The 13,395-nt window shown below is 55.6% G+C and overlaps 5 protein-coding genes across 5 annotated transcripts; 4 read left to right on the top strand and 1 right to left on the bottom strand.

Moving 5' to 3' along the window:
- Nucleotides 1-315: 315 nt before the first annotated feature.
- Nucleotides 316-2,349, top strand: N7482_007322 (flavin-containing monooxygenase; the record flags this gene model as incomplete). The annotated part of the gene is made up of 6 exons (XM_056689447.1): nucleotides 316-403; nucleotides 470-592; nucleotides 650-729; nucleotides 812-1,130; nucleotides 1,192-1,830; nucleotides 1,886-2,349. The coding sequence occupies 6 exons, from the start codon at nucleotides 316-318 to the stop codon at nucleotides 2,347-2,349; spliced, it is 1,713 nt and encodes a 570-aa protein (XP_056541876.1).
- A 2,677-nt stretch (nucleotides 2,350-5,026) lies between these two features.
- On the top strand, nucleotides 5,027-8,354 carry N7482_007323 (uncharacterized protein; the record flags this gene model as incomplete). The annotated part of the gene is given in 4 exon segments (XM_056689448.1): nucleotides 5,027-5,472; nucleotides 5,700-6,633; nucleotides 6,700-8,168; nucleotides 8,183-8,354. The coding sequence occupies 4 exon segments, from the start codon at nucleotides 5,027-5,029 to the stop codon at nucleotides 8,352-8,354; spliced, it is 3,021 nt and encodes a 1,006-aa protein (XP_056541877.1).
- An 834-nt stretch (nucleotides 8,355-9,188) lies between these two features.
- Nucleotides 9,189-9,772, top strand: N7482_007324 (Apq12 family protein; the record flags this gene model as incomplete). The annotated part of the gene is made up of 2 exons (XM_056689449.1): nucleotides 9,189-9,204; nucleotides 9,309-9,772. 2 exons carry the CDS (start codon nucleotides 9,189-9,191, stop codon nucleotides 9,770-9,772), a joined length of 480 nt encoding a protein of 159 aa, XP_056541878.1.
- Nucleotides 9,773-10,431: 659 nt separating this feature from the next.
- N7482_007325 (putative signal sequence-binding GTPase GPN3) lies at nucleotides 10,432-11,298 on the bottom strand (the record flags this gene model as incomplete). The annotated part of the gene is made up of 1 exon (XM_056689450.1): nucleotides 10,432-11,298. The coding sequence occupies one exon, from the start codon at nucleotides 11,296-11,298 to the stop codon at nucleotides 10,432-10,434; it is 867 nt and encodes a 288-aa protein (XP_056541879.1).
- Nucleotides 11,299-11,796: 498 nt separating this feature from the next.
- N7482_007326 (S-adenosylmethionine synthetase) lies at nucleotides 11,797-13,125 on the top strand (the record flags this gene model as incomplete). Its single annotated transcript, XM_056689451.1, has 3 exons — nucleotides 11,797-11,882; nucleotides 11,954-12,039; nucleotides 12,125-13,125. 3 exons carry the CDS (start codon nucleotides 11,797-11,799, stop codon nucleotides 13,123-13,125), a joined length of 1,173 nt encoding a protein of 390 aa, XP_056541880.1.
- Nucleotides 13,126-13,395: the final 270 nt, after the last annotated feature.

Consider the following 13,395-nt stretch of genomic DNA (forward strand, 5'->3'; position numbering starts at 1 on the left):
TTCGTAAGCTCTTACGGAGTCTGAGTACAGTATGTTTTTCATTCCATGTAGGTGAAGGGGACGGTCCGTTCTGGGTTGACTAGGCGGTTCTGAATATCCATGTATGATGCTACTGCCACGTCTAGGCGCAGGTAGCCAAACCCCCATTGCATTTTTACAAAAGAGGGGCCTCGGTTATACCCAGCATAGTTAAATATAAATATCTGCTGCGGTGTATCTGTAAATGCCACCCATCGTACAGCCAACAACATTCTTCACAGCCAACAACATACTTGCAGCCCAGAAATCACGAAGTCCTCCTCCCCCAGAGCCAAAATGGCAACAACGTATAGCACGCGTCTTCCGGTGGGAAACAAAGACTTCACCAATGCAACGGTAGTCATTATTGGAGCCGGCATATCCGGTGAGTTGATCAGAAGTGCCCTGGGACGGAAAGGGTGCGTCTCGAACTAACCGACCCTGCGCAAAGGCATGAACATGGCAATTGATCTCATCAAACGAAACAACTGTCGCAACTTCATCATCCTGGAGAAGAGTAGCAATATTGGTGGAACGTGGAACGACAACAAATACCCCGGCTGTTGCTGCGATGGTATGTTCATTGTCCCTTTCAAACACGACGGCTGAGAAGATTGCTAATGAGATCCAGTCTGGAGTTCCCTGTACAGTTACTCCTTCGAGCAGAACCCAAACTGGTCCCGAGAGTATCCTGGTCAAGAGGAGCTCTATGTAAGCAGCCATTACCCTGAACCTACCCTGACCTACATGCTCGACCAAGATTGAAGCTTACATGAAATGTTCTCGGTGAAAGGCATACCTTGTCGGGATCGCAGAGAAATGGGGACTCTACAAACATATTCGATTCAACTCGGCCGTAGAAGAAGCCCGCTGGGATGATAGCGAATCCAAATGGAAAGTCAGCGTCAACCTGACGGGACAGAAGGACAGCGAGTTCGCGCCCTCGTATGTTATCACCACTGACTTTCTCATCTCCGCCGTCGGCCAACTCAACATGCCGCGGACCCCCGATATCCCGGGCCTCGATGATTTCCAGGGGAAGCTGATGCATTCTGCCCGGTGGGACTGGAGTTATGATCTCAAAGGGAAGAAGATCGCAGTCATTGGAAATGGTACCAGCTTCCGTCAAGACGATTTACAAGATTTAAAAAGCAGATCTGACCCATACTACAGGAGCAACGGCCGCCCAGATTATTCCGGAAATTGCACCGCAGGCTTCTCATCTGACGGTTTTCCAGCGAACTCCAAATTGGTTGATCCCTCGCCTTGACGCTCCCATATCCGCTTTTACCAAGGCGTTATTAACCTACATCCCACCTATTCGCTGGCGCAAACGGGCGATGCAAATGGAATTCCGTGAGGGTTTCCACACTGCCGTCTTCGATGATGACTCGGAGTATGCACAGATGATTCGAGATTGGTGCACAGGTATGCTCAAGAGCCAATTGCCCAACAAACCCGAGCTTTGGGAAACATTAACTCCCGACTATGCGCCGGGGTGCAAGAGAACCATTATATCCGACGACTATTATCCTGCTTTAGCCCGTGACAATGTTGACCTGGAGACAAGGCGTATCAGTCGCATCACAAAGAAAGGAATTGAGATCGACGGGGCCGGCGAGGAGGAATATGATTTCATTGTGCTGGCCACGGGCTTCAAAACAGTGGACTTCATGTATCCGATTCAAGTCTATGGTGCTCACGGTCGGCCCCTCGCGGATATCTGGAAGGATGGAGCCAAGGCCTGCTATGGGGTCACGGTGGAGGACTTGCCCAATTTCGGCATGTTCTATGGACCCAACACGAACCTTGGTCAGTAAACGCTCCTTGCAGATGGTCATCGCTAGTGATACTAATTTGAAAGTAGGCCACAATTCTATCATCCTGATGATCGAAGCACAGTCGCGGTACTTGAACGCCTTGGTGGGCGAGGTCATTCGTTCTCGACAGCTGGGAAAGACCCTGACCCTCAAGCCAACACCCGAGGTGCTCAAAGAGTACAACGACCGAATCCAAGCCCTCCTGCGGGAGAGTAGCTTCGCAGACCCCAAGTGTCACAGTTGGTACAAGAGGGATGACGGAGTCATCACCAACAACTGGTCTGGCACTGTCCTCGATTACCAGCACGAGCTGGCAAAGGTCCACTGGGGGGATTATATTGCCGAAGGCTCGGGTAGAGACCTTCTTACACGCAAGAAAACTACCCAGTTAGGGCGAGTTCATGAGGAACTTTACTTTAGCAATGCTTCGCTTCTTGCTGGGGCAGCTGGTCTTCTCGCCATCGCAGGCGGCTACTTTGTCGCTCAGTCAAAGCTGCTGAAAGCACGCTGAGCTATTCCCGTTTCTGTTGCTTTCCTTTTCCTCTTAGTTAATCGTGGCCGAGATACCTTACCCATCGCTTCCGTAGTGGAGGGCAGCAGGCTCCTATATTGTCGATTATCAGCTCTCAATATATAAGGTTAATATCATTCATTGTTTAATAATGCTCTGGGAGGCTTCGGCGATGCCGTAGTGTTCTTGAACCCTGTTAACGAACGCTTCCCTTTGGCTGCTGTTCAGGACCTTAAGGTCTGCCGGAGGGGATTGTACGTGTCATTCGGGAGATCCACCGTGAACCGAACACCGTCATGTCCGTCACCTCTCCGGAATGATTGTCCCCAGCTTGGCCGGCCGCGAGATATATAAATATCTCAGGTGGGCCCTGGCACATCTGTTCCCCCCTCATTAGCAGCCCTGCGCCGGTTCCGAGTGAAGAGTAGGCGTCAATAGATACTCATGGTGTAACAATAGAGCAAGCCACCGGACGTCATCCAGTAACAACCTATTTATTCTTCAAACGCGACGTGTGGTGGAGCTGTGCGACCGGTCTCGTACGGTCGAGTCGACCCTTCGGAGGGGACGACGCCGAGACGTGAACGGCCTGTCAGGCCAGTGTGGATCTCGCACGGATCAGGTCTGCCTCTGAGAAGGAAAAAAAGAAACGAAAATACCAACACGCGAAACGAAAAGGTGTGTTCGACCGGCCCAGACTCGAAGCGTGGCGGCCGAGCACACGACCTGGCTGCCTCGTACTACGTACTACGGGTCCGGTTCGATGCAGCTCCCGAGACCGGCTATTCATGTACCCCATGTCTCAAAGGAGGTTGTCGTCAGATGCTGAGTACTCAGGTGGGAACTCTGGGTTCTGGGCCCAGCCCAGGTGGACCATCCCTGGGCCCAGTGGGTGGAAGCTTGGGGGGTTGGGGGGTTTTGACCGAGTCTTGGGTCGGTGATTTGTGGCCAGGGGGTGATCACCTCAGAAGATGCGCACCTATGAACCAGGCGGACAAGGGAACTAGAGAACAGCATTTCCCGGGGAGTCAGCCATGTTCAGCTGTTGTCGCGAAGGGTTCAGCGCTTCGAACAGCGAGGCCCGGGCTAAGAACTCGTTGCGCAACCAGATTGGCCAGATGGAGGTGATATGATCACACAGGGACAGAGAGCGGCCACCATGCCCATTGAAGAAGTACATGCCGGCCAGGCGCTGGCCCGAGTGCCCGCCCCAGGATGCCGGCACTGCCGGGGTGATTGGATGGTGACCGTCGCACTACTGCGCTACGGTTAGCCTGCAGGACATGAGCACGTTCTCTACCAGGAGCGGCGCGAAGGAGCTGGGCGGAGGTGGAGGAGGGGCTAAGGGCCTGTAATGCATGGGCCGAAGAGAGCAACTCCTGCGCGCAACTCTTTCGGGAAAAAAAGGGGGCAGGATCTTGCTCCACTCGGGGAGGTTGAACTGGCGATCCACGATATCGATCGGAGGCCCAGGAAGTGGATGGGCAGCACAAGAAAAACGGAGACACCCCCTAATTAATGTCTGGTGGGGGGGGGGGGGGCTTATGCCTCAGTATGTCAGTGTCTGGCGACGTAGAGCCTCCGTGATGGGGTCTCGGTCTATCATGTCCTGAGGCCCAATGCAGACCGTTCATCATTACAGTGGATGAGGGTGAGGGGTGCGCTATGGTTCTCCTCACAACTGGCAACAACTCCATACTTCTTCATAGGATATCGATGTTCAATTGGCGACCAGCCTTGCTTTGGCCCAGGAACCTTGGGGCTGCGGCAGGTGTCTCGGGAAGGTCGCTGCCAGGTAGCTTTTGGCACGGAAACGCGTATCCTCGCGCGCCGCGAATACCAGCGCGGTACTTGGCAGCGACCGGCCGCTACCCCTGAAATCGAGCGCCCCCTCACCAGCTAGCGCGGGTCGGACCCAACCTCTCCCGATCCACCACTCAAGGGGGTTGCGGGCGGCTACGACTATTGAATCCAGTTTCTATTTTCATCTGGCCTGGAACTTCGGCACGCTCTCGTCAGAAGGGGTTTTGACAGAGATCAACAGAGATCATGAGAGACCCTGAGAGATCATGAAAGATCATGAGAGATCATGGGGGAAAGGACCGGACGACGTATCTGTCTACTCCGAGGGGGTAGACCAACCTCTTCACGTTCGTCGGCTGGCAAGTGTCGATCACGGCCAGAGCGTACCTTGGCAAACCGCTATCAGCGCGCAGATTGTATGCAGTGCCAATCATATGCATCCCGCCCATGCGGCCCCATCCCTCAGGGGGCTCCACCTCCGTCCGTGAAGGGCGCTAACTGCTTCGCTCCCCTGGAGGAGACCAGGAGACGTCCGGGCTGGCCACGGGCTGGACAGCCCGCTAACCGCCCCAGTCTCCTCTTGGATGAGCTTCTCCTTTTTTTTTTTTTTGGCTCCATTTTTTTCCCTATGAATTCTTGCTCTCTCATGATTGTCCCTGATAGTCTCACCACGAACTCAATCCTTTCCCCTTTGAGCCCTCTGGCGCCCCTAATCCCCTGATCCCCCTGGTCCAATCCGCATTCTTGTTCCTCCCGTGTGTATCGGCCTGTCGATCGATGGCTATTTTTTGATACTCACTAGGGTGGTCTCATGGCGTCTCCTCCTCTTCCAGGCGGCTGTCCCGCTTCTCGGCCTGCAGAGACCACGACTAGGATGACTACGACTGCGACTGTGACTTCTCCTCCTCCGGCCACGACCGCGACTATCACTTCGACTCCTGATACCCCGACTAGTCGCTACTCGACGAGCTCCAGCCTGGACTACTCGCTATACTCCCCACCCCCCTCGTCACACGTCCAAGACCACGACCACGACCACGACCACGACCACGACCACGACCACGACCACGACCCGGTCCCCGACCCTGTCCCCGTCTCAGGCCACGATCAAACACCGGCACAGGAACCAGCACCAGCGCGCCGAAAGCCTGTCCCGCTGCCGTCACAGCATGCCAGTCCAGTGATCGCCGACCCTGTCCTCCCCTCTTCTCCCCTTTCAATTGAGCATAAACCCACTCCCATTCCCACTCCTGCCGCCAGACCTCTATCCCCTTCGTTGGTGGGAGACGACTCCTTTATATCACCGAAGCACCCCAATAGGTATGCGACGCCGCGGTCAAGCCCGTTCCACTCCATCACCCGTCCCCTGCACAACCCCCCCACCCCTGATCGACCAGGCCTTGGTGTTTGGTGACTCCGCTTCTTTGTGACAAAGAGCCGGCCTGTCATAGCGTGTTTCGTGTCTGGCGACATGGCCACCACATGCTCGCACGCTTCCCCCAGACCTGGAAGACCCATCATCGCTTACCCACTTGGCGATTCCCCAGATACTCCCGTGGCCGGCATCCCGCGATACCCCTCCGTATAGATACCGCGCCCACTGCCGCCTTCCTCAGATCCGTGGTCGAGGACGACGACGACGAGGACGACGACGAAAGCGCCGACTTTTTTTACGAAGATTACGAGCACCAGTTCACGAATGGAACCGGCTTCGGAACCCCCCTTCATAGTCGTTTAGTGAGCGAGCCTTTCATTCCGATCCTCAACTCGCCGCCCCCTACCCAACGGCGCGCAACGAGCATGGCCTTGCACCCACCCATGCACCGGCCACCACCTCTGCAAATTGATGTAGACCCCCGGTCCATGTCCATGGGGAATGCGGACCCCAGACAACCGAAGACACCGGGAAACAAGATCAGCTCCTTTTTTGGCTGGAAAGCAGCCACCACCACTTCCCCCGGCGCGGAATCCTCAAGCACCGAGATCTCCGACGGCGGTCGATCCCCAATGCCCTCCCCCATGCCCCCCCTAGCCAACGTCCCCATGAAGCCTTCCTCTCCCTACGACACCAAGGCCCCTGGCTTTGGCCCTCCGGCACGAACCCCGTCATTAGGCACCCTGAGTGCTCACGACACCATGTATGCGGCCAAGCTGGCCGACTTGGAGAATGAATTGCGCGAGATCAGCTCCGAATTGGCGGGGTCGATTCGCCGGGAAATGGAACTGGAGGACCTGATTGAGCGTCTGCAATCAGAAGGACCCGAGGTTAACCGGCGGACGAGTGACTATTTCTCCGACTCGGGCACCAGCTCGATTCGATATGCCCCGGACCGGCAGGAAGACATTGAGAAGATCCGTCGGGCAGCGGAGCAGGAACGTGCGCAATTGAAGGTCGAGCTCTCGCAGAAGCTCCAGGAAGAGCGGATGCAGCGGACCGCGTCTGAATCGCATGTTCAAATTCTGGAGAATCAGGTTCAGCAGGTAAGAAGTTACGACTTGGGTCATTTGGATTTGTGTCGGGGTGTTTACTGACCTGGACTCTGGTAGCTTCGACGTGATCGAACTGATTTGTCGGATCTTTCATCTAAGACGAAAGAGTTGGAAACCGCTTTGGAGAACACGCGGCGGAAATTGCTCGAGGAACGCCAATCCAAAGATAATTTTGAAGATTTACTGACCGCGATGCGCGTGGAACTGGAACAGTTGCGGAATGAGCGTGACGTGCTCCGGGAAGGAAAGGCACCGCCGGCAGAGATGCAGCGCTTGATCGAGGAGATCGAGGCCCTAAAGATCGAGAACGCCTCATTAGCACAACTGCAAGGCGGACGATTTGCCTCGATTGCCGAAGAGGACGGTGTGCAAGGAAAGCGCAATTCGGCGTTTGGTCTGTCACGGTCCAACTCGGTCGCCCGGAAGCCTCCTAGCGGTCTGGCGCGGTCGGGTTCCCTGTCTCGTTCCAACTCGATATCTGGTAGTAAGGACCGGGAGAGCCGTGAGTCGCTGTTTGACAAGGTCAAGGATATCGAGGCCCAGCGCGATGCCCTTCACCGTGCATTAAAAAGCCTCCTTGACCGCCACGCATTCCAGGCTCGCGAATTTGAGAAGCGCGCTCGCATTCTAGAGATCGAGCTTGCGCGCGCCCAGGAATCGGGCTCTCCACAAAAACTGGGCTATGAGCGGGAGGTTCGTGGCCTGCGAGACGAAGTGAACCACCTCCGCTTGCGCGCTGAGGATGCGCTGGATAGCAAGTGGCAGTGCGAGAAGAACCTGGCGGGTCTCAAGATGGATTTGGACCGCGCTGAGCAGGAGACTAGCTCCCTGCGGGTGCTTCTCCAGGAGCATGATACCCCCGTGCCCGAATGGCTGGAGGCGGATCAGGAAAGCTTTGCGGAGGTGATGGCAACCTCCTCCTCTCTAGAGTCTGCCTTCCAGCAGCTCCAGGCAGACCGGCAACGACTCGAGGCCAGCGGCCAGTCCGCCGATCTTGAGGCGTCCATCATTCGGGCCGACGAACTTGCCAGCCACGTTCACCAGCAACTGCAGGTCAACAGCTCCCTCCGGGGCCGTCTGGCAACCGCCATCGACAAGGGTGAGCGTGATCAGCAAATTTCCGTCCAGCGCATCAACATTCTTCAAAACCGGATGAAGGAGCTCGAAGACAACCTCCTCGTCGCCCAGAACCACTCCGAAGAGGAAATGGGCAAACACGAGGACGAAATCCGCCTGCTGAAGGAGAGCCACAGCGCCCAGCTGATGCGGATGAAGAACGGTGCTCGCGCACCAGTGGCCATCTCCCCACGACCACCGAACGCACCCTTCACCAGCCGCTCCCCGCGTCTGGACAAGACCACCAGTGGTGACGGCGTCCCACTGGCCGACGTTATCCGGGCCGAAGACTTGGAGAAGCACGTCAAGGCGCTGGAGCGCGCCCTCCGCGAAGCAGACATGGAGATGGAAGAAGTGGTGGGACGGATGAACCGCGCGCAGGTTGATGTGGCCCAGCTGCAATCTGACAGGTAAGTTTTCTTAGATTATTGTGCGCGATGGTTTTGATCTCATCCCGGCTCGGCTACGAGATGCATCGTGTTTCGGGCGCCAGCCAGGCTAACCCGTTTTCTGACAGGGACGACGCCCTCCGTCAGACCCGCCGCCTGCAGGCGGACATTCAGGCCGAGAGGGATACTCTCCGGTCCCTAATGTGATGGGCTACGTTTTGAACATTTAACAAGGAATCTCGCGCTTTCATCTTTGGTTTATTCATCATTATTCTTGTCACTTTGGCGCTTTCTATACCTATACCACATCTGCATCTGCATCAGGACTCACCTCCGGCTCGGTGGTCGAAGATCCCGGGTGTCTGGGAGTTATGGGTCCTCGGCGTTTTCACGTGCTTGAGACTTTTTTTCTTCTTCTTTTGGATCGTGATGGTTTTGCTCGTTTTTATGTTGTGTGCGTGGCGTCGCGCAGACCAGCTGGGAGCGACGGTTGTAAACTTGGCGAGATCGGGTGTGTTTCGTCGCCCGCTCACTCGTGTATATACAGACCCCCTCTTTGTTCCGTTCGTATATAATCGATTGTACAGTACTTGCCTCATTGGCAAGGCTTATATTATTCGTGGTTCCACTATCCCTTTCTGTCCATTTCCTGTAGGCTTTGTAGAACTCGCTGGCTTAGCCGTGGGCCGCCTCATTTGAGACCCTTGGGAGAGTTTGTTTGTTTTGCACCATCCCCGTGGTTATCTCCGCAACAGCAACGGTGTCAAAACTTCCAACGGGCCTGCTGTCGCATTGCTAATATACGTCTCAGTCTGGTCCTGAATTTTCTTATTTCCTCCCAGACCCTGCCCGAACCATTTGTTCTCCGCTATCCAGAACGGTGCCACCGCAACCACACTAGCACAGCTGTCGCAAACAAAGGTCTGCTTTGTCCTTCCGAGACCGCATCGACAGCGCCATATCTAGCTGTGCCAGCGCCAAACCAGCCTTTCTACCCGCCACAAATCCCTCTACGCCCTACCTCTCACTTCCGCCTCAGCTATGGACCACCTCCCAGGTATCCCGATGACCTCCCTCCTATCCTTTATCCTTCATCCTTTATCCTTCAACCTCAATCTCAATCTCAACCTCAACCTCAACCCCTCGCTAATCGCGCTCCAGAAAACCTCCAAACCGTCCTGAACAACCCAACAATCTCATTTCTCCGCTCCACGGTACAATCACAGCTGACGTCCCAGCTATCCAACATCCGCACCGCCTATGTCGATCCATACCTCATAACCCCGCTGTCGAACGTCCTCGCCTCCACCGCAGGCTCATCCGGCATGCCCGACTTCATCACCATCTTGGTCCTCGCCGGTACCATGCTGGTCTCCCTGATACTCCTCGACTACCTGCGCCGCATGATAATGTGGTGGGTGCGCATGATGGTCCGGTTCATCTTCTGGGGCACGCTGATCGTGCTTGGGTTGCATGTTTACCGGGTAGGCCTTGAGAATGCCGTGGGCGATTTAGGGAAGATTTGGGGGTTTGTTGAGGGCTTTGTCCAGCAGTCGAAAGATGCGGCTGCGGGATCGCAGGGCGCGAAAGTAGGCCGGGGTGGTTGGGGCGCTGGCTGGGGCTAGGCGAAGCTGCTGCTGGTGCAGGCAGCTCTGTATGGGGATGGAATGGACAGCGGCGGTTTAGATTCTCGTTTCCTTGCCATTGCCGCGGGGGTATAGTGCGGGCATGGATCGTGTTGTGTGTGTGTGTGTGTGTGTGTGTGTGTGTGTCACTACTTCTACTTCTACTCTGCTTTGGGTGCCTAGCGGGGTGGGACTTGGGATTCTCGGGCTCTGCACATGTCATCAGTCATGAGGGATTGATTATTGGAGTCTATGGATTAGGTGTTTTGTTCTTATCGGGCTTTTTTGGGGCGTCCCCGGGAAAACGGAAGGCTGGCGTGGAATCAAACTCCAGTGGTATGGGTGGTGGGACGTTGTCACCCATACAATCGGCCCCACAGCCATGATCGAGGACAGTGTTTCATATTTGTAGACCGGAATTTTGTCTCCAGAAACCGGAACTCACACCACGCCTTGGTAGTGGGTAAGTCGAGAGAAACTTTATTCAAGTGAATGCAGGCGTAGGTCGGAACGAGGACGAGGGATCTCGGACTAGTCGCGATGCAAGTATACTGAGTATGCGCATTCATGAGCCGGGGCGGTGTCGTGTCGAGGGTTTCTGTCGTGGGTATTGTGCTTGGCACAGCTCAAAGTGCTGCAATAATTCCAGCATCGAGGATTTATTCTTCGTAGTTCACCTCCTGCTCGTCTTTGGGCTCTCTCGGCTCTTGAGCTTCGTGGTACTGGATGGCATCATCGATATGGCTCAAGATCCCCGCGACGCTGTCCTCGTCTTGAACGTCCAGCTGGAGGAACGAGACCATGCTGAAGTCATCGATCAGTTGTGCCACCGCCCGGTTGAGCTGCTTGAAGGAGCCACCGCTCATCAAAGCTTCCGTCGCCATGGGGTTGGCGCTGGCTGCCACATCTTCCTCGTCATTTTGTAGCAGTTGGACATCCACATTGGCAAAACGCCTCAATTCCCGGCGGGTCACCATGTCTCGCACCTGATCCATCTTACTGAGAATGTTCACGTGCGGAATCTCCAGCATAAGCATGGCAGACATGGCGCTGAGGGTGCCGGCGAAAAACTTGGCTTTGTCGACGACGAATGTACTTTCGAGGAGGTAGGCGGCACAGAGATTGATGTTCAATGGTCCTTGCCGCGAAAGGAACTGCGTTAATGATGGGAGGAGAGGGATGTGTGTGTAGAGCTCGATCTGTCCGGGCATGTCGAAAATAATAAGGTATTCCTCACTCAGTGGATCGAGTGCCTCGGACAGGAACTCAAGGTTTTGAAGGAGGAATTCAAAGCAATAGATCAGACCGCCATTAGGACCCAGCCCCAGCTCTTCCATGACATCTTCCAGGGTGATCAGCTCGCGGATGTCGAGGTCTGGTGCGTAGGCGAAGTTCTCGGCGGCAGGATCGAGATTGACGTAGAAGCAGCTGCGGCGGGTACTTTGCAGATGCTGGATGAGAGCGTTGCTGAAGGTAGTTTTGCCTGCTCCCGCAGGGCCCATAACCAGGACACCGAACTTGGACATGGTGGCAGTGGTGGCTAGGTATCAATGATGGTGATGAGCTTAGATGAGCTTAGGAAAATATCACCGGAGCTTCGTATCAGCTTATCGGCCGCTCGGTAGCGAGATTTTGCACTTGCCGGAGGGGCTGATCTCTGCCGGCTATCACCGCCCGGCAGATCGACGGATGGCGCCATCGGGGGGCTGACAGACGCAGGGCGGTGAGGGACCGGCTGGCCCCACGATGGTGCAGAACGGGTGCAGACAGCGAAAGGTGGCAGAGTTCGACGGCTGCTGGCCGGAACTTGCGCGGTACCCACGTGCACCACCACTCTTCCACTGGCGAGTCTCGTACCCGCCATGTACTCAGCCACTGGCCGCTGAGAAAAACCCCACCATATTTTCCCCTCTTCTTCTCTTTCCTTCCCTCCTTTCCCTTTCCCTCTCTCATCCTCTTCTTTCATTCCTCATTCCCCTTTTTTTACTCCCTTCAGACTCTCCCAAGTCACACAATCCGTCACAATGGGTTCCCTTGCAAACGGTTCGCAACCTGGCACCTTCCTTTTCACCTCCGAGTCCGTCGGTGAGGGCCACCCCGATAAGATTGCGTGAGTTTTTTTGCCCCTGAAGGAAAAACCTCAATTCGCTCCTTCCAGATCTAACCTCCCCCTTCCGATAGCGACCAGGTTTCCGATGCCATTCTCGATGCCTGCCTTGCTGAGGACCCCCTCTCCAAGGTCGCTTGCGAGACTGCCACCAAGACCGGTAGGTTTTTACCTCTTCTGATCCCATCGGAGGATCCGTCTCACTCCCCCAAAAATGTCCCCAAATCTGACATGCATTCCTACAGGTATGATCATGGTCTTCGGTGAGATTACCACCAAGGCCCAGCTGGACTACCAGAAGGTCATCCGTGGCGCTATCAAGGACATCGGCTACGATGCTTCCGAGAAGGGCTTCGACTACAAGACCTGCAACGTTCTTGTTGCCATTGAGCAGCAGTCCCCCGATATCGCCCAGGGTCTCCACTACGACGAGGCTCTGGAGAAGCTCGGTGCCGGTGACCAGGGTATCATGTTCGGCTATGCCACCGACGAGACCCCTGAGCTGCTCCCCCTCACCATCCTGCTCTCTCACAAGCTCAACGCTGCCATGAAGGCCGCCCGTAACGACGGCTCCATCCCCTGGTTGCTCCCGGACACCAAGACTCAGGTGACCATTGAGTACGCCCACGACAACGGTGCCGTCAAGCCCCTGCGCGTCGACACTGTCGTCATCTCTGCCCAGCACAGCGACGATGTCTCCACTGAGGAGCTCCGCAATGTCCTCAAGGAGAAGATCGTCCGCAAGGTCATCCCCGCCAACCTGCTCGATGACCGCACTGTTTACCACATGCAGCCCTCTGGCCGCTTCGTCATTGGTGGTCCTCAGGGTGACGCCGGTCTGACCGGCCGTAAGATCATCGTTGACACCTACGGTGGCTGGGGTGCTCACGGTGGTGGTGCTTTCTCCGGCAAGGACTACTCCAAGGTCGACCGCTCGGCCGCCTACGTTGCGCGCTGGATCGCCAAGTCCCTGGTCAACGCCGGCCTGGCTCGCCGTGCCCTCGTTCAGCTCTCGTACGCCATCGGTGTCGCTGAGCCCCTGTCCATCTTCGTCGAGACCTACGGTACCTCTACCAAGTCCTCCGATGAGCTGGTCCAGATCATCCGCAACAACTTCGATCTCCGCCCCGGTGTGATCGTCAAGGACCTTGACCTGGCCAAGCCCATCTATGCCCAGACCGCCAAGAACGGCCACTTCACCAACCAGGACTTCTCCTGGGAGAAGCCCAAGACCCTCAAGCTCTAAACGGCTTTCTGCGTCCGGTGACCCCGGAGACGTTGTGACGACTGTGATGAGTATGCTTTGTTTTCAACAACTCAAGGCACGTGCATAGACATAAAACCTCCAAAAATCTTTTTTTTTTTCAAAAAGCTTGGTTTCTGCAATCGGAAACCAATCTTTTCTCTTTCTTGTTTCATTATTCTGCATGGTCGCCCAAAGACGGGCCTTTCGGCGAAGACAAAATTCAACATGATACCACTATTCCATCGGCTGGGAACGGGATGCTTTTGGCGT

The sequence above is a fragment of the Penicillium canariense genome (assembly GCF_028826845.1).
Source record: "Penicillium canariense strain IBT 26290 chromosome Unknown utg000004l_segment0_segment0, whole genome shotgun sequence".
Taxonomy (NCBI): Eukaryota; Fungi; Ascomycota; class Eurotiomycetes; order Eurotiales; family Aspergillaceae; genus Penicillium; species Penicillium canariense.